Source organism: Eschrichtius robustus, chromosome 5 (assembly GCF_028021215.1).
Source record: "Eschrichtius robustus isolate mEscRob2 chromosome 5, mEscRob2.pri, whole genome shotgun sequence".
Taxonomy (NCBI): Eukaryota; Metazoa; Chordata; class Mammalia; order Artiodactyla; family Eschrichtiidae; genus Eschrichtius; species Eschrichtius robustus.
The window spans coordinates 45,241,309-45,268,447 of NC_090828.1; the positions used below are offsets into that span (position 1 = coordinate 45,241,309).

Sequence of the window (27,139 nt, forward strand, 5' to 3'; positions counted from 1 at the left end):
TCCTTCCGTTAAAATAGGCAACCACTGAACAACAAGGATTATCAGAACTCAACACAACAATGGGAGGAACTGGTGTGCTTTCATGTCTGGGTTTTTCTTTTGTGAACTAAGTGCTCTGATCTCCAAAGGAGTTTCCAAGCCAGAGATATGTCATGCCTGAAGATGGGAAACTAAGATAGATATATCTTTACATGTTTACATACAGGTACCACAAATTAGTACTTGCAAGACCAGATCCTTGGTGTTTCGGGGCATGAGGTGGGAGTGGGGGCTATAATACCCCAGTCTGGCATCCTGGTTTTGTGGTCGGAGTATCAGAGCGAGAAGAGATCATTCTAATTACGCAGCTTAGATGAACTGTAACTCAGACTGTGGTTTTGCTCATGCTTTTAGAAAAACAAAAGTAACTTCAACAATGTAATCATTGCATCTGCATCTCTCTGGTGGCTTGTATTCCATTCACATTCCCCCCTGCATGGTATACTATCAAATCCCAGTTACTTCCATTTCTGTTTCTCTTTAATCTCAATGATAAATAATCTTACTGGGATCATATATCCTTCCTGGGGCCCTGTCATTTCATTTAGGATTGTGTGGTGATACAGAACCTTCACTTTGATGTTGTAAGATAATTTTGCCATTTTCACGGCTATCAAGAAGCACACAAGAAGCTGACAGAGGAAAGCACAATTTCCAGTAGTTCAGATAAAGCAGCCTCACAGAAAAATCAGTGCCATTTATAAGACTTAAATAACTTTAACCAAATGGTTGTTTAACCTCATAGATTTCTTTTAAAGGCTCCATTATAGTCATAGTACAAAGACCTGAAATTATTTAAGACACATTACAACATATTCTATAATTTTATTTATTTATTTATTTATTTATTTATTTATTTATTTATTTATTTATTTATTTCCTTATGGCTGGGTCTTCGTTTCTGTGCGAGGGCTTTCTCTAGTTGCGGCAAGCGGGGGCCACTCTTCATCGCGGTGCGCGGGCCTCTCACTATCACGGCCTCTCTTGTTGCGGAGCACAGGCTCCAGACGCGCAGGCTCAGTAGTTGTGGCTCACGGGCCCAGCTGCTCCGCGGCATGTGGGATCTTCCCAGACCAGGGCTCGAACCCGTGTCCCCTGCATTGGCAGGCAGATTCTCAACCACTGCGCCACCAGGGAAGCCCTATAATTTCTATACTAAGTGCTAGTCTGTGATAAAGGAAAAAAACCAAAGAGGAATTGCTTCAGCACATTAACAATGAGCCTATTCTAATTAATTAATATGCAGCCATTTAATTAGCCTAGATTTTTCATTAAAATTCTGCATATAATCAAGTGTACAATATCATACATATCCAAATATCATACACTTTTCCTATTTTGGAACATAACAGTACTAGTCAGACAGTCAAAACCATTTACGTAAGGAGGGAGCACTTCATTTTACAGATGAGGGGGTGAAGCTCAGACTGATTATAGGACTTTAGCCAGGTCACAGAACTAGCTAGCTCTTGTCTGCAGCTGAGACCAGCTCTAAACCTGGGCTGTTCATTTTAAAAAAATTTTTTCTTTTTAATCACAATTCCTCCCCAGTTATAGATGCCTTCGTAATGCTAACTAGTTGTTTTAAGTGTCTGGGAGACAATGTGCTATTCTATAATGAGCACAGGATTTGGTATTTGATGGGAGAGGGAGGGGCTCCTGTCTTATAGCCCCACTTCTTGAGAACTCAGTGACTTAGATACCAATTACTCGCTCTCTATGGATCCAGTTTTCCTCATTTGTCAAACTGGGGTAAACATCTGACATGGATACGCAGACATGGTAGGTGGTTAACATGTGGTCCACCTGCAGTAAGGCTGAGATTGTCTGCGTCCAGAAGTACAGGCTGCACTTGTGAGAGCAAGTAGTGAGTCTGTGCCTTGACAGGTAAATCAGATAAACAAGGGAGGCTAGAAGGTGAATAATCTTTATGGGTTTGCTTACTATGATGGGACCAGTTTTCTGTGGGAAAGAAACTGAGGGACGGCAGTACAGATCTGCTGGACAGAAGTTCAGATTTGAAGGAACAGAGTGGCTATTACCCTTTTATCTGTATAGTTGTCTTTGGAAAACTTTTTATTTTTTTACTATTGGAGAAAAAAATTAGAATAATAACAAGGTTGTCATGTTTTAGTGTGAGAGATCAACTCCTTAGAAAAACCCACACTTACAAAGCAATGATTCAGATTATGGAATAATCATTTTAAAAAGCTCCAAATTTAAGTAATTTGATTTGAAAGTATGAAACCTTTCATACATAACTGCAAAAAATAAAATTGGCGGTACCATGTCAGTGTCTGAAGGCAGCAAAATAATTAACTTATGTCAGCCCCACTCCCCAGGCTGAGCATACTGGTCACCTGGCTGTCCTTGCCCCAGCTGGTTAGGGCAGAGGTTCCACGTCAGGAGATACAAAGACCAGAGGCTATTTTCTCCACTGTTTGTGAAGCAGAGGTGTCACTCTGACACTCTGAGAGGGTCCACTGTGCCTTATCCCCTCTAACCCCCCTTTTTGGAGCAGTGGGTGAGAGAGAGATTTTGCCCAGGGGCAAGAGACAGTCCATAAGAATAGAGAGTTCTGACATTATTTGAAATAGAGTGAAGTTCAAGCCTAAGGTATTCTTGAAAACAATGGCGATTTTGGTGGTGAGCAATTAAGGGGAAGCTAGTAGCTCCATGAGAGCAACAAGCTAATCCATCTGCCAGCTAATTTACCAAAAAGAACCAGGAAAAGAGACGGCTAAAGAGTCCTCCCAGGAACCTCAAACACTGGCCTCAAAAACTAACCCTGCAAAGGGACCTAAATTTAATGGATCAGACTGTGGAACAATTTATATCCCACATAATGTAAATAATATAAAATGGTGAAGCTGATGTGTAAAACAGTTTTGTGATTCTTCAAAAAGTTAAACACAGAGTTACCAAGTGACTCAGTAGTTCTGCTCCTAGGTATATAATCAGGTGAAATGAAAATAATAAAAATAAATGAAGCACTGATACATGCTGCAGAATGAATGCTAAGTGACAAGAAACCAGTCACAAAGCCCACATATTAATTATATGATACTATTTTTATGCAATATGCAGACTAGGCAAATTTATAGAGATAGAAATATTAGTGGTTGCCTATGGTGTGGGGTGGGGCAGGCTGGGAGTAATGGGGAGTGACTGGTAATGGGTTGAGTTTTGGGGTGATGAAAATGTTCTAAAATTGACTGTGGTGATGGTGTGCAACTCTGAATATACTAAAAACTGCTGACTTGTACACTTTAAATGGGTGAATTGTATAGTTTGTGAGTTATTTATATCTCAATCTAGCTATTTAAATGAAATGTATAGATCTTACTTGGATACTGACTCAGACATATGTAAAAAATACCACCATAATCAAATCATTTTTCTAAATTTCTCTATAAGAAATACTCTGAGAGGGATCAAACAAGACTACAGAGAACCTCATATCAGTTCAGGTCATATTTGGCCACCAAATGAATTCTGAACTTAATATCATCAACAAAACCTTCTGACCTTTTATATCTATCTATCTATCTATCTATCTATCTATCTATCTCCGAATTGCAGATAAGCGGACTTATGCTGTATAAATTCAAGTCCCAGCTCTGCTATATCACCTGTGAAGAAAATATCTAGCTACTCTATAGGGCTGAAAAGTGAAATGAGATGACGCATACAGCAACTAAAACATGATGCAAATATAGCTTCATATTACCAGTCATTTAAAAAGTAGAGCCTGTTAATATTTAACAGTTTATGAACAGAAATAACATTAAAATAGAATTTTGGAATATCAACATACAATAAAAACAAACAAACAAAAAAACAACCACAAAACAAAAAAACACAAAAAGTGTAAAACCCTCCCCTATTCTCCCAGGCTTAAAGAGCAGTTATCCAGCTGTAGTCTACTTTCCTAAATTTTCTCAGTTCCTTTTCTTCAGATTTTGACAACTGATGTATAATGTCTTTTCCCAAATCTGTGTTATTTGTATCCTGGACCTGTTCAGTGAAATTATTTTCTTCATCTGAATCAACACTTTCTTTTTCTTCTTCCATACTGACATCATCAGGAATTTCTTCAGCACTTTTAACAATAACAGAATAAAATACAACAATTACTATTAAAAAATATTTCTAAACAATAACTTTCCAATTTAAGGTATCTATGAAAAAACATAATCATGAACAAAATAAATGAAAATTCTTGTTATTGAATACACTTTAAAAATTATGATTATAAAAGAACAGGTAAATTTATAAAATATGAAATTTTGAAACCTTTAAAACATTATCACGAAAGATCTCTGATATTTAGTTTCAATAAATTTTATTTATTTGACTTAGTAATCCTATATCCTTTAACTATAGGTTAAAGCTGAAATAAAGAGAAACACAGGGAAAGAATATTCTAATCAAGGATAACACAAACCATCCTGTTTCTCAAAACAGAGTATCTAAACATATCTTATGAACTGCCTTACCTCTTAGTCCCCTTAGACAGCAGCAATGAATTTACAAACATGGAGCACAGGAAAGAAGCAGATGGCAGTACATGGGCTGGAGTGTGAAGAAGCTACAGTAAAACAGAAAAACAGGGTTTCATTTAAAAAGATGAAATGCCAAGGCTTTCATCAACAGAAGGCTCTCCCCACAGAAATACCAAACCAAAGAACTCCCTACTTTTGGGGCTTCCCTGGTGGTGCAGCGGTTAAGAATCTGCCTGCCAATGCAGGGGGACATGGGTTCGAGCCCTGGTCTGGGAAGATCCCACATGCCACAGAGCGACTAAGCCCGTGCACCACAACTACTGAGCCTGCGTGCCACAACTACTGAAGCCCGTGCACCTAGAGCCTGTGCTCTGAAACAAGAAAAGCCACCTCAACGAGAAGCCCGCATACTGCAACGAAGAGTGGCCGCCGCTCGCCGCAACTAGAGAAAGCACGCGCGCAACAACGAAGACCCAACGCAGCTGATAAATAAATAAATAAAATTAATAATTAAAAAATAGATTAAAAAAAGAACTCCCTACTTTTATGCAAATAACCCCTCCCCCAAACCCAGGTCAGGCTACAATAATCAGAAATTGTAAGTTTTAAGCCATTTAGTTTGGGAATTAAAGTTGCACAGTATAGGGATTGGTTCAAGATGGTGGAGTAGAAGGACGTGTGCTCACTCCCTCTTGTGAGAGCACCAGAATCACAACTAACTGCTGAACAATCATCGACAGGAAGACACTGGAACTCACCAAAAAAGATATCCCACATCCAAAGACAAAGGAGAAGCTGCAATGAGATGGTAGGAAGGGCACAATCACAATAAAATCAAATCCCGTAACTGCTGGGTGGGTGACTCATAGACTGGAGAACAATTATGCCACAGAAGTCCACCCACTGGAGTGAAGGTTCTGAGCCCCACGTCAGGCTTCCCAACCTGGGGGTCCAGCAACGGGAGGAGGAATTCCTAAAGAATCAGACTTTGAAGGCTAGTGGGATTTGATTGCAGAACTTGGACAGAACTGGGGGAAACAGAGACTCCACTCTTGGAGGGCACCCACAAAGTAGTGTGTGCATCAGGACCCAGGGGAAGGAGCAGTGACCCCATAGGAGACTGAACCAGGCCTATCTGCTAGTGTTGGAGGGTCTCCTACAGAGGCGGAGGGTGGCTGTGGCTCACGGTGGGGACAAGGAGACTGACAGCAGAAGTTCTGGGAAGTACTCCTTGGTGTGAGCCCTCCCAGAGTCTGTCAGTCATTAGCCCCACCAAAGAGCCTAGGTAGGCTCCACTGTTGAGTTGCCTCAGGCCAAACAACCAACAGGGAGGGAACCCAGCCCCACCCATCAACAGTCAAGTGGATTAAAGTTTTACTGAGCTCTTCTGCCCACCAGAGCAACACCCAGCTCCACCCACCACCATTCCCTCCCAGCAGGAAGCTTGCACAAGCCTCTTAGATAGCCTCATCCACCAGAGGGCAGACAGCAAAAGCAAGAAGAACTACAATCCTGCAGCCTGTGGGACAAAAACCACATTCACAGAAAGATAGACAAGATGAACAGGCAGAGGGCTATGTACCAGATGAAGGAACAAGATAAAACCCCAGAAAAACAACTAAATGAAGTGGAGATAGGCAACCTTCCAGAAAAAGAATTCAGAATAATGATAGTGAATATGATCCAGGACCTCGGAAAAAGAATGGAGGCAAAGATCGAAAAGATGCAAGAAATGTTTAGCAAAGACCTAGAAAAACTAAAGAGCAAACACCTAGAAGAATTAAAGAACAAACAAACAGAGATGAACAATACAATAATTGAAATGAAAAATACACTAGAAGGAATCAATAGCAGAATAGCAGAATTCCATGCAAATGGAAATCACAAGAAATGTGGAGTAGCAATACTCATTATCAGATAAAATAGACTTTTAAATAAAGAATGTTACAAGAGACAAAGAAGGACACTACATAATGATCAAGGGATCAATCCAAGAAGATATAACAATTATAAATATATATGCACGCAACATAGGAGCACCTTAATACAGAAGGCAACTGCTAACAGCTATAAAAGAGGAAATCAACAGTAACACAACAATAGTGGGGGATTTTAACACCTCACTTACACCAATGGACAGATCATCCAGACAGAAAATAAATAAGGAAACACAAGATTTAAATGACACAATAGATCAGAGAGATTTAATTGGTATTTATAGGACATTCCATCCTAAAACAGCAGATTACACTTTCTTCTCAAGTGTACACGGAACATTCTCCAGGATAGATTACATCTTGGGTCACAAATCAAGCTCCAGTAAATTTAAGAAAACTGAAATCATATCAAGCATCTTTTCCGACCACAATGCTATGAGATTAGAAATCAATTACAGGCAAAAAAACGTAAAAAATGCAAACACATGGAGGCTAAACAATATGTTACCAAGAGAACACTGAAGAAATCAAAGAGGAAATTAAAAAATACCTAGAGATAAATGACAATGAAAACACAATGATCCAAAACCTATGGGATGCAGTAAAAGCAGTTCTAAGAGGGAAGTTTATAGCAATACAAGCCTACCTCAAGAAACAAGAAGAATCTCAAATAAACAATCTAACCTTACACCTAAAGGAACTGGAGAAAGAAGAACAAACAAAACCCAAAGTTAGTAGAAGCTAATAAATCATAAAGATCAGAGCAGAAATAAATGAAATAGAAACAAAACAATAGCAGAGATCAATAAAACTAAGAGCTGGTTCTTCGAGAAGATAAAAAAAATTGATAAACCTTTAGCCAGACTCATCAAGAGGGAGTTTTTAAAAATATCAATTCATGGGTCCCACCCCAGGGATTCTGATTTGATTGGTCTAGAGTGCAGCCTAGGCTTTTTAAAAAAAAATTTTTTTTCTTATTTTTAAAAACTCCTTGCAAGATTCCAACATGCAGTCAAGTATGGCAGCACATGTTCTGAGGGCTGCTTATACTCGCATATACACACACGGCATCACTGTTGTCACAGGCCACAGTGACTGTCCTCTGCAGAATTTCTTGAACCACAAGCAAAGCTGACAAAAAAAAAAAAAAAAAAAAAAAGAAAAAGAAAAAGAGGGAGAGGACTCAAATCAATAAAATTAGACATGAAAAAGGAGAAGTTACAACGGACACCGCAGGAATACAAAGCATCATAAGAGACTACTACAAGCAAGTCTATGCCAATAAAATGGACAACCTGGAAGAAATGGACAAATTCTTAGAAAGGTATAACCTTTCAAGATTGAATCAGGAAGAAACAGAAAATATGAACAGACCCAATCACAAGTAATGAAATTGAAACTGTGATTAAAAATCTTCCAACAAACAAAAGTCCAGGACCAGATGGCTTCACAGGTGAATTCTATCAAACATTTAGAGAGGAGCTAACCCCCATCCTTCTCAAACTCTTCCAAAAAATTGCAGAGGAAGGAACACTCCCAAACTCATTCTAGGAGGCCACCATCACCCTGATACCAAAACCAGACAAAGACACTACAAAGACAGAAAATTACAGGCCAATATCACTGATGACTATGGATGCGAAAATCCTCAACAAAATACTAGCAAACAGAATCCAACAACACATTAAAAGGATCATACACCATGATCAAGTGGGATTTATCCCAGGGATGCAAGGATTCTTCAATATATGCAAGTCAACCAATGTGATACACCATATTAACAAATTGAAGAAAAACCATATGATCATCTCGATAGATGCAGAAAAAGCTTTTGACAAAATTCAACACCCATTTATGATTAAAAACTCTCCAGAAAGTGGGCATAGAGGGAACCTACCTCAACATAATAAAGGCCATATATGACAAACCCACAGCAAACATCATTCTCAAGGGTGAAAAACTGAAAGCATTTCCTTTAAGATCAAGGACAAGACAAGGATGTCTACTCTCACCACTATTATTCAACATAGTTTTGGAAGTCCTAGCCACGGCAATCAGAGAAGAAGAAATAAAAGGAATCGAAACAGGAAAAGAAGAAGTAAAACTGTCACTGTCTGTAGATGACATGATACTGTACATAGAGAATCCTAAAGATGCCACCAGAAAACTACTAGAGCTAATCAATGAATCTGGTAAAGCTGCAGGATACAAAATTAATGCACAGAAATCTCTTGTATTCCTTTACACCAACAACGAAAGATCAGAAAGAAATTAAGGAAACAATCCCATTCACCATTGCAACAAAACGCATAAAATACCTAGGAATAAACCTACCTAAGGAGGTAAAAGACCTGTACTCAGAAAACTATAAGACACTGATGAAAGAAATCAAAGATGACACAAACAGATGGAGAGATATACCATGTTCTTGGATTGGAAGAATCAGTATTGTGAAAATGACTATAGTACGCAAAGCAATCTACAGATTCAGTGCAATCCCTATCAAATTACCAGTGGCAGTTTTTACAGAACTAGAACAAAATATCTGAACATTTGTATGGAGACACAAAAGACCCCATACAGCCAAAGCTGTCTTGAGGGAAAAAATGCAGCTGGAGGAATCAGACTCCCTGACTTCAGACTACACTACAAAGCTACAGTCATGAAGACAATATGGTACTGGCACAAAAACAGAAATAGAGATCAATGGAACAGGAATAGAAAGCCCAGAGATAAACCCATGCACCCATGGTCAACTAATCTCTGACACAGGAGGCAAGGATGTACAATGGAGAAAAGACAGTCTCTTCAATAAGTGGTGCTGGGAAAACTGGACAGCTACATGTAAAAGAATGAAATTAGAACACTCCCTAACACCATACACAAAAATAAACTCAAAACGGATTAGAGACCTAAATGTAAGACTGGACACTATAAAACTCTTAGAGGACAACATAGGAAGAACACTCTTTGACATAAATCACAGCAAGATATTTTTTGATCCACCTCCTAGAGTAAGGGAAATAGAAACAAAAATAAACAAATGGGACCTAATGAAACTTCAAAGCTTTTGCAAAGCAAAGGAAACTACAAACAAGACAAAAAGACAACCCTCAGAATGGGAGAAAATATTTGCAAACGAATCAACGGACAAAGGATTAATCTCCAAAATATATAAACAGCTCATGCAGCTCAATATTAAAAAAAACAAACAACCGAATCCAAAAATGGGCAGAAGACCTAAAAAAACATTTCTCCAAAGAAGACACACAGAGGCCAAGAAGCACATGAAAAGCTGCTCACCATCACTAATTATTAGAGAAATGCAAATCAAAACTACAATGAGGTATCACCTCACACGAGTCAGAATGGGCATCATAAGAAAATCTACAGACAAATGCTGGAGAGGGTGTGGAGAAAAGGGAAGGGAACCCTCTTATACTGTTGGTGGGAATGTAAATTGATACAGCCACTATGGAGAACAGCATGGAGGTTCCTTCTAAAACTAAACATAGAACTACCATATGACCCAGCAATCCCACTACTGGGCGTATACCCAGAGAAAACCGTAATTCAAAAAGACACATGCACCCCAATGTTCATTGCAGCACTATTTACAAAAGCCAGGTCATGGAAGTAACCTAAATGCCCACCGACAGACGAAAGGATAAAGAAGATGTGGTACAAATATACAATGGAACATTACTCAGCCATAAAAAGAACAAAATTGGATCATTTGTAGAGACGTGGATGGACCTAGAGACTGTCATACAGAGTGAAGTAACTCAGAAAGAGAAAAACAAATATCGTATATTAACGCATATATGTGGAACCTAGAGGAATGGTACAGATGAACTGGTTTGCAGGGCAGAAATAGAGACCCAGGTGTAGAGAACAAAGGTACGGAAACCAACGGGGGAAAGTGGCGGGGGGTGGTGGTGGTGGTGGTGGTATGAATTGGGAGATTGGGATTGACATGTATACACTAATATGTATAAAATAGATAACTAATAAGAATCTGCTGTATAGAAAAATAAATAAAATTCAAAAGTTCAAAAAAAAAAGTTGCACAGTGTATAAATGATTATTTAAAAATTAGTTGTTACAGATTGTATAAATAAACTCTAACTTAAGGAACTTTATTGCGTTTAACCCATTTCACATTGGTATAAGCAATTAATTTACACTATTAGTTTTACTTATTAATATTATAATAAAAGTTATGTTTCACACTAATAAGTAATGAATAATTACTTACCTCACTAATTGCAGGTATGTTTTCTGTTAAGGGTAGTTGTACCAGTTCATCCTCCAAAGCTTCATTTAATTTGTCATCCTGCTGTTGCTGCCTGTGCTTTCCCAATATGAAATAAAATGGGGTTGTTGGAAGAGTTTCTTCGGCTAATAGCTGTAAGGATTTAAGACAAAGGGAAATAAATTACTTCACTAAAAAGGAGGAACTACCTTTGAGGCAATAAGAAGTATCACAGTCATAACATGTCGGATGGAGGGAACTATAGAAATTATCTAGTATGATTCTTTCATTTCAGAGGTAAAGCAACTGAGGGCAGTCAATTTACTATGCGAAAAGCTAACAGTAGATACTTCGATGAAAGAACAAAATGTGCATCCACCACTACTTAGTCCCCCAATCCTACAAAAACGGCAGCAAAGGGGTTTTCAAAAGAGCATAAATCCACAGTAATAAAGACACTGTGTGATGTGCAAAGTGGAAAGCAGTTTGAATGGTGGTAGCTAACTTAGTAGACCTGAGAAAGCAGGATTCTAAGCTGGTGGTGAAGAAAGCTAAAAGCATCCCAATTTATGCTGTAGAATCCTGCAAACACTCAAGAATTGGTACTAATAGTAACAGTACCTCCCCTGTAAAAGGCTTAAAAAAAAAAAAAAAAAGAAAGAAACCAGTTAGCCTGGTTGAAGGTCTATTTAGAGAGCGCTCAGGTTTCCAGATGTCCTCCTCAGCCCCTGCAGAGGGCTGGCAGAATGTTCCTCGAAGAGCGACATAAAGTGTGTCTTTCGAATGGATGGCTTGGTGTGTGGAGGGGCGGAGGTGGCCTCACAGCTGAAGGCAGTGAACACAGTTGCATAGAGGGTGCTTCTCAGAACACTGGCAGCCACGTTGACATCTTTTAGGCAAGAATTTGGAAGAATTTTATCTGGACAATTTGACCAACCTAAGAGAGAAAGTCCTAAAAATAATGACTTTGGAGATTTTCTCATAATAGCTCAGGCAGATAGTGGAGGCCAGAGGTCAAGTTCCACCTAGGTAGAAAACCTCCAAATGGCGATTTTGCTCACTTTTAAATAAGAGCAGACAGCTAAGAGTCATGAGACTTCGATGAAAATCTCCAAAACAGATTGGAAATAAAAACCTAATGGAAATGAACCATGTTAAGAGAGAGACAAACAACAGAGGATCAGATGAAAAGAGGAGGAAACCTCTCAGACAACAGGAAGAAAACAGGAGAAAAATTAAGAATATTAGAGAGCACCATTCTAGAAGGTCCAGCAGTAAATAATAGCAGTTCTAGAGAAAATGAAGGCAAAGAAAGAATTAATTCTTCTCCTTAGACAGTTTTTTGATTAAAACCCTCGAAGGGGGCTCTACATTTAACTCAGAGGAAAAGTCAAATTCTTTTCATTAAAGCCTGTTTTGACTGCTTTATTTAAAAAGGCAAACTGCACTCCACACTCCCTTTCCCGCCATTCCTCCTCCCATAATTCTTATTGCCTTCTAAAATACTATATATTTTACTTACTTGATGTTTGTCATCTGTGCCTAACTGTTAAGACTATAAACACCACTAGTTTAGAGACTTGACTCTTTTGCTCACTGATATATCCCAAATGTCTAGAACATGTAGTAATGATCAACAAAAAAATGTTAAATGAATTCAATGAATTTTCAGAGAAAAATACGTCAGGATACAGATAAAGTATAAGACAGTATCTTCAAAGTTCTAAGACAAAATGATTTTCAACCTAGAACTCTACCCAACCAACCAATCCAATGGGAGAGAATAAAAGCATGTCCAAACATGCAATGTCTTAAATTTACTTCCCATGCACCAGTAGGATGTGCTTTACCAAAGCAAGGGAGTGACCAAAGAAGGAGAAAAACTACAGGATCTATTACAGTGGATGTGAATAAATCCCCAGAATGGCGGCAAATGTAGATCCTAAGATGATTACTGTGCAGCAGGTTTACAGGGCAATCAGTTCAGAAAGAAGCAGGTCAGAGGCTCTTGAAAATGTTTCTTCAAGACTCGAAAGAATACCTAATATGTCTGAAAATAATGAGAGAGGACTTACAGGGTAGAGTTTAGGGGTGAATTAGGTGAGAAGTAAATAGGAAACTGAGCAAATGAAAAAAGAAGGCAATCATTAACTCCAGAGAAAAGAAGTTGGTCACAAAAGGAAAAACAACCTGTTTATTACTATGTGGCTCAGCTATGAATTGTGTTTACATGTTTAAGGATGAACAGTGACCTGACCAATTTAAGATTTATCTATACTGGAAAAATTAGGGGACAGAAAATATGCGGGGGTATGTTATGTATATGGCGGGAGTGGTGCGAAAGAAACTTCAACTTCAATAGATCAGAGTTAACAAATAATACCTAGATCTGAAAAATCCAGAATTAGCAATATAAACATGTTTCTTAGAGATACGGAGGTAAATAAAAACTTCAACTCAAAGAGTTGAGAGTATCTTTGTGGGTAATGGCAGTGGTGGTGATGTTCAAGTTTTCCCTAAGAAGTCCTGTAGAACTATTTGATTCTTTAAATCACAAGCACGTGTCACTGATATTACAAATTGAGACTACATTTTCAAAGAGCACTATGACATCAAACGAAGCAAGTAGTTTCTAAGTATGTAATTTTAATTCCACTTTAGGGCAGGTAAAACATTTTTCTCATAGCTGAGTTCTAAAAGATAACCTTATCTTTGCAGGGAGGCAATGTGCATGATCTGCACCACGAGTGACTAGAACATACCTGTTTGCTTGTTGGTGTGAGTTTCTCTTCTGGAGACTGTGTACTGAATGTCAATAAACTCTGAAAAGAGAGGTCAATTAATGATGCCAAATATAGAGTGCAAATCTCAATGTTAAAGTTAGAAAATGATGTCGACTTCTCATCTTGATATAAATATATCTGCTCACAGAAAAGTAATAAAAGATTTAAAACGTATTTAATAACTGCTGTGACAGTTGTAAGATTGTTCTCAAAGATCATTTTTAAGAATTGGTAATGAAATAAAATTCAACTGATGGGTCAAACTTAAGCCACTGATTTCTTTATGGTAAATCAAATACTAAAATTAAAAAAGAGCCATTCTAATAAATACAATTTAAAGTATTCTAATTATCTTCTAGGTCATATCTTTTTTGGTGTCACAGAGTGAATGAATGCAAGCAATACTTAGCCCCAAAGGTGTGGGCTAATATACTCCCACCAGTAATATGACTGTACAGAGCACATTAGACGATTTGGCAGGGGAGCGGGAGGGGAGAGAAGGAGTAATCCTCTAATAAAACTATTCCACTTGCCCTGGGCTATTACTCTCAAATATTAAAGCAAATGAAAATCACACATACGAAATGACGGCCTTTTCTGAGGTGGATGGTTACCTGTGATTTTGTTAGGAAGTAAAACTGCGATCTGTTCAGCCACTGGTAAGCTTCTGAGGTGAATGATTCAGGGACATCTCGTGGAACAAACACTCCCCACTGGACTTCCTCTCTGGAGATATTTTTTTGAATATACAATGGCCTTGGCTCGCTAGGTCTAAACACAAACACTAGAGAAAAAAAAAAAACCAAATAGACAACAACATTTTGCCTGCAAAGGTTAGTTTCAGCCTCAGATTGGCAGACCACACTCATCCTGGGACTTACCCCACTGAGTAAATTCATCAGGTCATGATTATTTTAGGCTTTGAGTCAACAAATATCTACTTGATGCTTCCTATGTGCCAAGCCGGTTAGGAATGAGGGCTTCGAAGATGAAAAACAGAAAGAAAAATTCCTGTTTCTGAGAGCAGTGTCAACTGCAGAAAACAGACACCAAAATACTATGGCAGTATTTTGTCTTAAGCACTAGAACAGAGATCTGTAGAAAGAGCTTCAAGATCATAGAGGACCGATAAAAGCTCCTTGGGGGATTTAGGAATGCTTCAAAGAGGCAAAATCTCTCTTGGATTTTGAAGGCTGAGTAGCAAATGACATGTTGAAAAATGAGGGATGTGCTGGAGCTGGAACTCAAGAAAGGAAGGGCAGTGGTCAGGCAAATGGCTTCAAATGGACATCTGATTTGAAGGTAAGTTTAACTCAAATTATATTAAAGGTGTTAAAAAGAAAATTTAGGTAATAGATTTCTTCTGTCAAAGAATGGTCTGTACTTACAGTCTGAACCCGTGGAAGACTGAGAGATTGCAGCAATATTCTCTGAATTGGGATCAGGTTCCAAAACTCTCATATTTAATTTTGCACTCCACTCCACTGGGGGAAAAAAAGTGATTCACTTCTAAGAAGAGATTTACCAAAAGCTTTCTTAAGCTTGTTATTTAAACTAGGTACTCAATATTTATTGGGACAATCAATTCTATTATTTTTAGGAAGAGGGATTTTACCATTCCAGATAATACATGGAGAACACACTGACATTATCTGTGGAAGTCTGCACTAAAACGAGGGGCAAGAAGCAGAAAAACAAAGTATTGATACTTCTTCCCCATGCTATGAAATGGTTATTACAGTGCAACTTCTGTCTGGTGCTTTTCCACTACTGCTAAATGTGGGCAAAATGTTAACCAGAATCACTGTAGAGAATATTAAAAAAAATGTTACCACACACATTCATTACAAAGTAACCACAATGTCTTCCAAACATATACTCGAATGAGTAAAATGCCACAAAGTTCACATTTGTTAGGAGGATTGTGATAGGCTACATTCAAATTTAATGCTGTCAGGGACACTGCAGGTTAATATGCATTATGAACTATCAGAAACTTTCCTCAAATTGCTATAAGGATGGATAAGATGGAGGGCAACAAAGTCATACACTGAAGACAGTGGAAAAAGGTGAGGATAATGGAAGATGATTTGCTGACAATTAGGCAGTTTATAAATACAGTTGACCCTTGAATAACATGGATTTGAACTGTGAGGGTCCACATACATGTGGACTTTAAAATAGCAAGTACTACAATAACTGCTCAATCCAAGGTTGGCTGACTCCACAGAGGGCTGACTCTCTAAGTTATAAGTGAATTTCTGACCGCGCAGAGGGTCGGTGACCCTAACGCCCGCATAGCTCAAGGGTCAACTGTAATCAAAGTCTATTATTACAGGCATAGCACTCCAAAGTTTGGTGGTACAATGTACCACGTAAAAAATTATATATTCTCTGGGTAAAGATACGAAGATATCATCCAGAAGTCCTAAAATGCCGAAGATTAGTTAATGTCCACTTCCTATATGCTTAGTCATCACTTTATAGCAAAAAATATCTTACATGCACAACTGAGCAGATTCCAACAGCACAGAATGCCATTTTCAGTGGCACCAAGAAGATACTTGGAACAAGTCAATCTCCCAAAGCAAAGGTGCCTAGATTAAAACAAGGAAGTTAACAACAGTCAGTTCTAGCACACGTAGTTACAAAGGACTGCAGACTTCCTGCACAGTACTAGCTTCGTGCAATGCAAATTTTTAGACAGACATGTATGTTTTTGTTCATAATTATTCTGCAGGAAAGGGGGTAAGGAGCACAACAGGAAAGCTTTATTTAGCTATTTTGTTTCTTTAGGAAAACAGATTTGATGACCAATTCTTTTCTCTAATATGCTGTATGGTACAATAATTGACACATATAGAGAAAATGTATGTGAAACGTACCAAGTTATTTAACAAAAACTCTTTTTTCTGCTTCTTTGCCTCAAGAGGGAAATCTGCAATATGAATTCTGAAGAAAGTTTTACAAAGTAAATTCAGAATTAGACATGTTGGGAATTAGAAACAGCCATTTCCCATTCTGTCCTCAAATGCCCAAGTTACCGGAAATAAAATGAAAGATACTGCTGTTACATTCCCTTGCCATTATTACAAACAATGAAGTTTGAGCATAACATCGCTTTTATGAAAATACAGAGAAAATTAACATTGTTTGGATCTACTGAGGCTTATATATAGCTTCTATTATTGTGTAGTACAACCATGAAAAGTAATGCACATCGTTCATACACCCAGTATTTTTTAGCTTCCCAGTATTTTGGTTAGCTGCTGGCACCACTGACCCACAGGATACCTCTGGAGAAAGCATAAATTAATTACTAAAGTTTATGTAGAAAGACTTGTTTGAATTAAAAAAAAAAGAAACAAACCCAGTACTTCATACTCCCCCAATTATTTACCTACCTTATTTTCCCTGCTCGTTGACAAAATGTACATTTAAGTTCCCATGTCTCCGAATCCCATATCGTAACTATTTCCTCAAAACTAACCGCTAGTAAAGAGCCATCTTCGGAGAAACAGCAGTTAGTTGCTTGGTATTTGTGATAACTACCCACAAAGTCACAGGTCCAGCCAACAGCTTTTTCTGTGAAAATACAGACCATAGAAATAGTACAAATGCTAGATAATATTTTAGGGAATTTATAAGAAATATGGATTAAGAAACAAGGAAACACAACAAAAAACCTCCTCTCCAAAATTTTAGTTACAAATCATTGACTGATTTGAAATTTGCGTCCCTTCCAAGAGACCTTGACCTCCCTCTAGCGGAACAGTAAAGGGACTACTGCAAAAGCCCTTTATACTGTACTCTCACAGACTGGAATAATTAGCACATGATTAATCAAGAACGTCATAAAAAAAGTAAAGATTTGGGAGAAAAGGCATGTAAAAATGTAATCTCTCAAATCTTTTGAAATTGGGCAATATCCTACAGAATTAAACAAAGTAGAAAATGTCCTCCCAGAATGGATACAATTCATGAGAGATAAATATATCAATTCTTAAAACTGTGCACTACATATAGACATACTATATTTAAGTAACTTACTGTATATATCAGAATCATCTGTTAATATCCACACTTTGAAGTGACCATCTTTACTTGTTGTAACCAAGGTGGGGTTTTCAGATTTTTGTGCATTACAGAAACAGAGAGCTGTGATGTGGTCTTCATGTGGCATGTTAACCTTTGTATTGAGAACAAACCTAGTAGGAAGGAAACCAATTTATTTTTATACCAGGGCAATATGATATACTATCATATGAGTATTAAGAATTCCTTACATATTGCACATTTTACAATAGCATCTGTAAGAATGAGCAACTGATATATTATCACCTAGCATGACAAACAATTGAGTGTTCTATCACTCATGGCCACAGGATGCAAAGAGTTCTAACACATTACCTCTGGCCTCGTGTAACGTACGTAACAGAGATGATTATAAATAGTGTCAGCTTACTGGTACAGAATGAGTATAAAATAGGGGTCATCAAAAAATGATACTTGAAAGGCTACTATACTAAACTGCAGGGAAACTGTGTAGAACACAGATACCTCACTCTTTTGAAAATAAGCAAAAAAGGAAATGGCTATGAAAGCCCTTGTTTTTGGCAAGACGGTACAGAAAGAACATTACCTATTTCACTGCCCTGGTCAATACTTAATATTTAAAGTCACCCAAACTACCTCTCAAAGCTTGTTTCTAGCTCGACAGGACACTGCTGTGAATGAAAGATTATCTTGTGAAGATTCACAAGACAATGGGCACGAAAGCACTAAGCCCAGTTCTTGACAAGCAAGAACTTGATAAATTGCTATTACAGCCACGGTATGAGAAACTAGTGGGCTCCTTATCTAATCAAGACTACACCACACCACACCTCTACCATCTACCACTGCCATTTTCCCAAAGAAGGTAATATAACATTAATAAAGAGCTAAGGAACTAAGACCTTTGCATTCTAATCCTGGATTTGCCTGAAGTAGGTATGTGTTCCTGGGGGTGTCACTTCTCCATGTTTCCTCATTTATGCAATGAGGTGACTCATAATTTGGAGGACACCAATGCTTTCTCAGAGCAGGAAGCATAAAGGCTTTATAAGAGGAATAGCACCTCCTTCATTTCTCTTAATATAAATTTATCAAAATGAAACATCGTAAAGACCAACAGTTGAAACTAGAAAGTCAAATAATTTTCTGCTCTCAAGTTAAATGTCTATATAGGTAGTATTACCCTTGTGTTTTCTTATTATATGTCCACAGTTTCATTTGCAATTCAAGCTCAGTTTCCTTTTCTTGACGTTGTTCCACCGTTGCAAGCCAATTACCATAGCAGCCAAATGCAGCCTTTGTTAGCTCAATTTGGATCAGACCATAATCATTGATATATTCTTGCTGTATAATATCTAACTGATGGGTTAAAAAAAAAAATCCAGAATTCTTATTAATGTAAATACATAAATGTTAAAGCATTCAAGGAATGGTAATTAACCACATCATAGATACCTTCTGGAATCTACAGTAACAGATTTTTAGGTAAAGAGAAAAATGAACTAATCATTACTTACGGACATCGAAATTGCCATTGAAAACATGGAGCATATTATATAATACCAATTTGGTGGTGATGATTCTTCAATGACCTTAAATTTTAGTAACGACTATGCTCCACTTATATGATACAGCAGAACTTTAGGTTACAGTAATGCTTTTCTTTTGTTTCTAAGAACAAATAGCTTTACATAAAATCTCAAGGCTAGATTCCACATCACTAGAAACAAGGAGAGCAAAAACGAAACCTACAATTTTTAAGAAGTGAAAAAAGCACATTGTAAATAGGCCAGCTTTTTCTTTATAATTTTTCTTTTATTGTTTCCTCATCTATTTACTAAAAATGTATTACGTGCCTACTATTTCCAGGCACTGTACTGGAAATGTACAAAGATCAATAAGTTTCCTTTCTTTGAGAGGTTTAAAGGTGTTGGAGAGAAAGCGATAAAGTGTTAGAGTGGCTGTGATAGAAATCTGTAAAGGGTACTGTGGGGCACTAAAGAAAAAGTGGAAAGTCTAGATTGCATTTACCAGGATTACAGGAAGTGTTCCTCTTTAATCTACACTGAAGATTTTATCTTCAGCATGTACATATGATACTGTTTCACCACAAAGCAGAGACAGGTTTGTATTGTTAATCCATATTCTCATTGCCTATCCTTACGACTCAAAGGCACAGATGTGTGCAACAGTTAATTTAGAGTGTAGTCTTAAACAGAATAAAATAGATAGAGCGCACACAACAGTGCCAACTGGCTTACGTGTAGACTTCATCTGCAACTGTGGCCTCATTAGAATCATGCTGTAAACAACTGATAATACTATGTTCAAATAACATAGGCACAGGATCTTGTTTTAGAAGCTATACAATAAGTTACTTGACCCCAGTGGTGCTATAAAGATATTTCATTAGTTTTAAGGCTAGTTAACAGATCAAAAATCTTACATTGTATAACTGTTTATCACTTTGGAGAGAATAAAACTGCAAGTGGCCAGGTTTCCCATTCAAAACCAAAGCTTTAGTTCTTGGGTCAATCATCAAACCAGTAACGATATTTCTGTCTGCAAAAGAAGTGATGAACAATAGCTGAAATCAGACAAATATTCACTTTTAAAAATGTACACAATTCCACATCCACTGAGGTCTGCGATACCTTTCACTAGGCCTTGAATTACTGCAGACGCCTCAAGGTTTCGGTGAATGATTATCATCTCTGTGGGTAAAATAAATAAATAAATAAACAAACAAACATCTAAACATAAATAGGTCAAACCTTCAAGGTTTTTTTTTTTTTTTTTAAAAAAATGAATTTATATCATTGTGAAATATACCAGAATACAAAACAATTGAGTATGTTCAATTTCTTGGAGTGTTACTGGAAAATTAGGAATATATTTTGTGATTTAACTGAAAGACTAGGGGTGGGGATGAGGGCTTTTTCTGTTGGAGTCTCTAAGTTTTCTGCTGTGACTATGAATACATTAGAAGTGTTAATTCAGAAACTTATATGCCCCAAAAGAGACGGCTGTTTATTTTGAAATGAGTCACTGCACTACTGGATTGCTCAGTTATGCTCTCTTTTGAAGGGAAAGGAGGCAATGGGCACGGGATTTACATCTAAGCTGAGGTGTAACAGGATGACCAAATGCTGGGGAGGAATCGGAAGACTGCTCCATTTCTGTCAGAATCCACAGGACTCCCACACCGAGACAATGGCTGTACCAAAGGAAAACCTCAGAGCATTCTTTCGAGACTGCCATTATATTGTGAAAACCTCCTTTATTCCCCCAATCATTCCACATGAAAAGATTTTTAAATATAAGAGGCACAACAATAACCAAATACACTTAGCCCTACACTTTCATAAAAACAACTCTGGAAATGTTGGATTCAGGTGGCATCTTGGGGCAAGAGGCGTGGAAGAAAGAGGAGAAATGGAAGAGAAAAAAATGCTCCTTAAATCCTATGCTACTCTTAGTTTGAGGTCTCTTATTTTCCATCCCCTACAGATGCTAGCTAATTTATGACATTACACAAACTGTATTTCCTCATGACAACAAATTGAGACTTACTGTTATCGGAGTGCGAAGTACAGAAGAGATCCCCTGCTGGAGACACTGAGATATGTTCAATAGTAGCTCCTAAACGGGGGAGGAACTCCTTATTCTTCTCTGCTGCCTCTCGCCACTCTACGAGGACAGACTCACGGCCACCACTCAGCAGACTGCTGCCTTCTCATCCACCCAAAGAAATGAAAAGGACAGTGTTTGGGGGAAAAAACAGGAAGATATAATCAATGTTTTGATTTTTCCTATGTTAGAGAAATAAACTATTTAAAAAAACACGCAAACAAGTGTCTTTATATCTTTTAATATACTTGCAAGACAAAAGATTTAAAGATCACTGGTTCAGGGATTATTCCTTTCCAGTACTATGTGACTACTTTGTTGCTGACAAATTCTTCTGCCAATAACTAGAAAAAGTGGATGAAACAAACATCCTCCAGGCCCAGCTGGCTTCACTAGTAAACTTTTCCAAACATTTAAGGGAGAAATAAACCAGTTTTACACTCTTCCAGGTAACAAAAAAGAAAGAACACTTCCCAATTTGTTTTGAAGACCAGCGTAATTCTGCACCAAAACTAGCACATCATTAAGAAAAGTACAAGCCAATTTCATAACAGATGAAAACTACCAAATGAAGTATCAGCAAGCTGAATCCAATGATATATTAAAAAGATAAGACATCACGGCAGGGTAAAATTTATTGTAAGCATGTGAGGTTATTTTAACATTTGAAAAATAAACCAATGTAATGAACTCTACTTACAGAAAAAAGGGAAATAGATCATCAGTATCTTAACAGATGCAGAAAAAGTAAATGATAGAATTCTAGACCCATAATAAAAACTCTCAGTAACCTAGGAATTGATGAGACCTTTAAAATTTCATCAAGAATACTTACAGATAATCTATAGCAAATATTTTAGTGGTAAAACACTGAAAACGTTCCCCCTGTGTTGGGAACACCAATACCACTTTTATCCAACATTAACTTGAGGTCCTAGAGCACTGAAATAAGAAAGGCTTAAGAATCAGAAAGAAGTAAATAATAAATTAGATGCTCACAGACAGCATGACTGCGTTCAAAGCAGAGCCAAAACAGTTTATACTGTTAACATTTGCCTTAACTTATAAACAGTTCTCAAAAACCCTATAATTTGTAGTTTGTTTACACAGACAACTAATTTTCTTTTCTTCTATTAACTCTCTCATACCTATACATTCACTGACAACCATGTACTATATTACTTCTCACAAATACTCACATGATTTAAAAAATAACATCAAGAATTGAACTCTCTAATAGCCAAGATGATCTGCAGTACTTTCTATATGAAAGCCATGGCTCACAGTAGAGGCACTTGGTATTCTCTTTTTTGAGTGCCAACTAATCTAACTATTCCTTCTTCCCCAAACCCCACCTGAGAAGGCCAATCCCGAATGTCCCAGGACTTAAGGCTAATAAGTAAGGCCATCACAGAAAGCTGTGACTAATAACTAGTGTGAGAGGAGGTGGAAAGATGCGTAAGGGCAACAAAACAGAGAAAAGTCACAGTGACAATATACATCAACGGGTCTTGGCCTTTGGGCAGGGGCCACAGCAGAGAAAAAGAAACTGATGAGGAAGGGCAGAAGAAACCACCTTAGTTAGGTCAGGAGAGAATAACAACACTGCCTGAAACATTACAGACATATGTACACACAATGCCACAAACATACTCATTTGTATTTTTGGTGGGGAGGAAGGTGAATATAAGAGTAGCCTATGTCTTTTATCCATAGGGTTAACACCCTCTTCATTCTTCTGTTCTTAGTTTCCATATATCACAGCTGTACTCCTGCTGTACTACTCTAAGTGTGTCAGGTTGGGTCCCACCCCTATATACCAGTCACTGATCCCCAAAATCAAAAGCACAAGTAGGCTGAAGATGCCTCCTGCTTCCTGAGGCTCCACTGAGTTAAACCCAAGTAAGCCTGTAGGAATCTAGAGCAAGTGGTACTAAGACTTGTCCTGCCAGTCTCTAGGAGGACCTACAGGAAGAAGAACCACCTTCTCCAGGCACGTAAACTTCTGGAGCATCTAGCACCTCCCCTCCCCCACCCCCTTAAGGACCAGTCAAAATGTATTGACATAATTTTCACCACATATGTGTGGGGATGCTAACGGTAACCAAAGACAAAATGTACTTCTCCAAATTTCTGTTGAAGGTCATCCTATTTCCAAGGAGGTATTTTTACGCATTATAGCCACTCTCATGCAGCTTGAATGGAACAAAGATCTGAATTAACTTAAAATAGTGAATGTGGCGATCTTACAGTTAAAAACAAACTTTCGAATTAGACCTAGGTCCAAATCCCACTTACGAGACACGTGACCTTAGGCAAGTTAGTTCTCAACTACAAATTTCACTTCCATCATCTGTAAAATGAGAATAATGATGCCTATTTTCAGAGTCAAGGATTAAATGAGATAATGGATGTAAAGCATCAGCACAGTCATTTGCTCCTGATAAACTGTAGCTATACTTATGGACAACAAGCACTTAGCTATGTGCACATACATTAGAAAAAGAAAAGGAATATAATTTAAATAGGTTTATATTAACAAGAGACTTTATGACAGGTGTACACTTTGATACTCTGAAGAGCTGTGAAAACTTAAGCATATGGCATTGCGCTGAGCAAAGCCCAAAACACAGGGGTGATATACAAGTGCTTAAAAAAATTCATTTGGCTCATGCAATTCTAAATCGTTCAAACTATAAGTACAGTGAATTAAAATACTTGGTTCACATACTTTAAAAGTTCAGTTTAAGTCTTAAACTTGTACTTACCTGTCACTGAAAAAGCCAAATCCATAACCAAATCGTGGTGCCAATGTAAACATGTGTATGTGTATTTCTTTTCATCATCAAAATTCCTCCTATTGGAGAAAACCAAAATTCTTAATTTGGCCAAAGGCGTACGTTTATCAAGTTTACTGGTCTTAATGTGCAAAAAGTACATTTTCTATTTCTAAACCAGTCACTTCTGCAAACAATAGGCCATCATAGTATTCTACTAGTTCAATATTCACTGTTACTCTCTCCTTTTTACTTAAAGGCTGACAAAAAGTTCTCTTCAATTAAATGATTAAGGACAAAATGGATTTACTCCTAGGGCCAAGGGTTGAAGTCCTAAAACAGTAAGTCTATGCAATGAAGAGTACAGTAATAAAATAAAGGGAGGATGCCAGCAAAGCATCATCTCTATTATCGGCTGTTGCTTTTCAGTTCCATCCTTTTCCCTGCACCCAGGTATACCCCTTTTCTGCAGGACTAATCTAAAATAAATAAATGATTGCCAAGTTCTTCAAGAGTTAACTGACCAAAGACGAATTTTGCCATCCCTGTGACCAGTTGCTATGCAATCTTCCTTCGGGTGACATGCTACACATGTAAAATTGTTCTTCGCATGTTTCTTATTTCTTGATGATGATAAAGTAAACCTAGAAGAAAAATATTTTCCCTTGATTATTAAAGGCTTGGTAAGTGATGTAGTTAGGCAAAATGGAGGTCTCACCCTTATCAACCCAAACTGGTGAGCGCTCAGAATTCACTGAACGTAAATGCACGATTTTTAAGAAAAATCATGACCAAGAATCAAGAATTTTGTTTTGTAAACATTTATTAATACACAATATAAATTTCACGTGAATAACATTCTACCATAATGACTTGTCTATGGAGGCCACTGAGAGTGAAATAGAGAACAGACAGTTGTTTTTATAGTTTTCTGCCTGGGCAAAGTTTGTTTGAATTTCTCGTTAAAGCTAAGTTTTTAGCATGAAGTATGGACAAGCCTGAGAAATTATATCTGAGACAACTGGCTAATGTGTCCAAAGATGTCAGGATCCTTATACTGCAAAGGAAAACAAATGTTAATCTTAGCAGGGTAAAAGGGGAGAGGGGACAGAGTCATTTGAAGAGTGACTACTCATGCTTAGCACTAGTTTCTTTAAATACGTTATCTCATTCACCCTTACAACTCTATTAGGTAGAAGTTATCGCCATTTACATGTTAATTTGAAGTGCAGTGAGGTTCAATGGACTAATCTGACTCATTTTAAACCCAGATATACCAAAGCCTATATTCATTCCTATAGCCATAAAATGACAATGTGGATCACCTAGGGAAAACTTTTCAAACCACATCCAATTTTGACACCAAGTATACACAGCAGAATCTAAGTGTGAAAGCGGTTTTGGGGGGAAAAGCTCCCTAGGATTTTGTGACCACTGTGGGTTAAAAACTCTACCTCATCTTGTGGTTTCACAATTACTTGTAACATGAAACAGCTTTGGGTCACAGGTATAAGGATGAATAAAATTATAATGAACTCTTGAGTAAATAAAATAAAGCTATCAAAAAGGAATTCTTACCTTGATGTTGTTTTCTTTTTGAAAAAATAAACAGACAAGTAAAAGTCCCGTACTGCAGCAACATACTCTCCCTGGTATTTCAAAGAGAAGATAACATTCACAAAAATAGTCAACACCCTTTAAGAAGAAATATTATCATAAAAGTTAACACGGGAACAATCAACTTTTTGCAGACTGAGAGTATATTAGTATGAAATGATGTATTGGGTTGGCCAAAGAGTTCATTTGGGTTTTTCCGTAAGATGTTACAGAAAAACCCAAATGAACTCTTTGGCTAACCCATATTACAGTTTAACTATGGAAAAGATACTCCTACATTTACAATAATCATAGAAAATTAAAAGATGAAAGTAGGTCCTAAATCCTAAAACTAGACTCTCTAAGTATAATGATTAAACTTTTTTCTATTAAGGCATAATTTATACACCACAGAATGCAACGTTTGACACATGTATAACCATGTAACTACCATCACAATCAAGATTTAGGACATTTTCTTCGCCTCAGGAATGCTCCATTGTTCCTCTTTCCAGTCACTCCCCAATGCCCCCACCCGTCAGCAACTACTGATTTCTATCACCGTAGCTTACTTCTCTGCCTTTTCCATAACAGAATACAACCAGAATGGTAAATACATTTCATGTCTGGACTGTAGCTCAACACCACCTTTTTGAGATTCACCCCCGCTCTTATGTGCACCATTAGTTCCTTTTTACTGTGACGCAGCATCCCAATGAACGCATATGTATCATAAATTGTTTACTCTCTTATTGATGAACACTTGGGTTATTTCCATTTTGGAGCTATTATGAGTATTAATTATTCTTGTGCATGTCGTTTTGTGGTCATGTTTTCATTTCTCTGCCTAGGAGCGGAACTGCTGGGTCACAGTAAAGGCATATGTTTAACTTTGCCCCATATCTTTCCACCACTCAGTACTGTCATTCTTTAATTTTATCTGTTCTAGTGGACCTGAAGTGGTATCTCACTGTGGTTTTAATTTGTATTTAACTGATGACTATGATGCTAAAGAAGAATGATGTTTATAATGTAAAAGTGTTTTCTCTACTCGAAGAAATTAAACCTTTTCAGAACAAAGCCAAAATAATGCTACAAAACTTAAGACTAAAGAAACATGCCACCACAATGATATAGAGGGGCTTTTGATGGTACTTGATTTTAATAAATTATGTGATTATTAACAACGGATGGCTAAATAAGTCATGGTACGAACATCATACAGTCACTATTTCTGATGAACATGTAAGTACACACTCATGCTGCAGTGTTAAGTGAAGAAAAAAAAGATAAAACCCTCAGACAATTATTCAATTTGAGAAAAGTTATTTTATACATTTAGGAAAAAGTCTAGAAAAAATTCCTCAAATATTACCACTGGTGAGATTTAATTTCTTCATTATATTTTTCTGTAATTTCAAAATTTTCTATAAGGGCATGTTATTTATAGACATGGAGGTCATATTTTCAAAAGACACATATCTATAATCAAAGCATTTAAGTGGCTTCTACATGGTACAGGCTAAGAAGTACAGTACAAATGCCAAAACATTGGTTTTTT

The 27,139-nt window shown here is 37.4% G+C and overlaps 1 protein-coding gene across 1 annotated transcript in view; it reads right to left on the reverse strand.

Moving 5' to 3' along the window:
- Positions 1–850: 850 nt before the first annotated feature.
- WDR75 (WD repeat domain 75) overlaps positions 851–27,139 on the reverse strand; it is a 43,221-nt gene continuing 16,932 nt past the window's right edge. Inside the window, exons 6-21 of the mRNA XM_068544801.1 lie at positions 25,561–25,631; positions 24,507–24,626; positions 23,974–24,062; positions 21,149–21,307; positions 20,230–20,289; positions 20,022–20,137; positions 18,759–18,934; positions 17,570–17,727; positions 16,924–17,104; positions 16,022–16,116; positions 14,908–15,003; positions 14,134–14,303; positions 13,499–13,558; positions 10,740–10,889; positions 4,539–4,630; positions 851–4,141 (exon numbers count right to left, since the gene is read on the reverse strand). Of these exons, the coding sequence (XP_068400902.1) occupies positions 3,937–4,141; positions 4,539–4,630; positions 10,740–10,889; positions 13,499–13,558; positions 14,134–14,303; positions 14,908–15,003; positions 16,022–16,116; positions 16,924–17,104; positions 17,570–17,727; positions 18,759–18,934; positions 20,022–20,137; positions 20,230–20,289; positions 21,149–21,307; positions 23,974–24,062; positions 24,507–24,626; positions 25,561–25,631 (1,998 nt within the window). The 3' untranslated portion in view covers positions 851–3,936. The remainder of the gene's footprint in view (positions 4,142–4,538; positions 4,631–10,739; positions 10,890–13,498; positions 13,559–14,133; positions 14,304–14,907; positions 15,004–16,021; positions 16,117–16,923; positions 17,105–17,569; positions 17,728–18,758; positions 18,935–20,021; positions 20,138–20,229; positions 20,290–21,148; positions 21,308–23,973; positions 24,063–24,506; positions 24,627–25,560; positions 25,632–27,139) is intronic.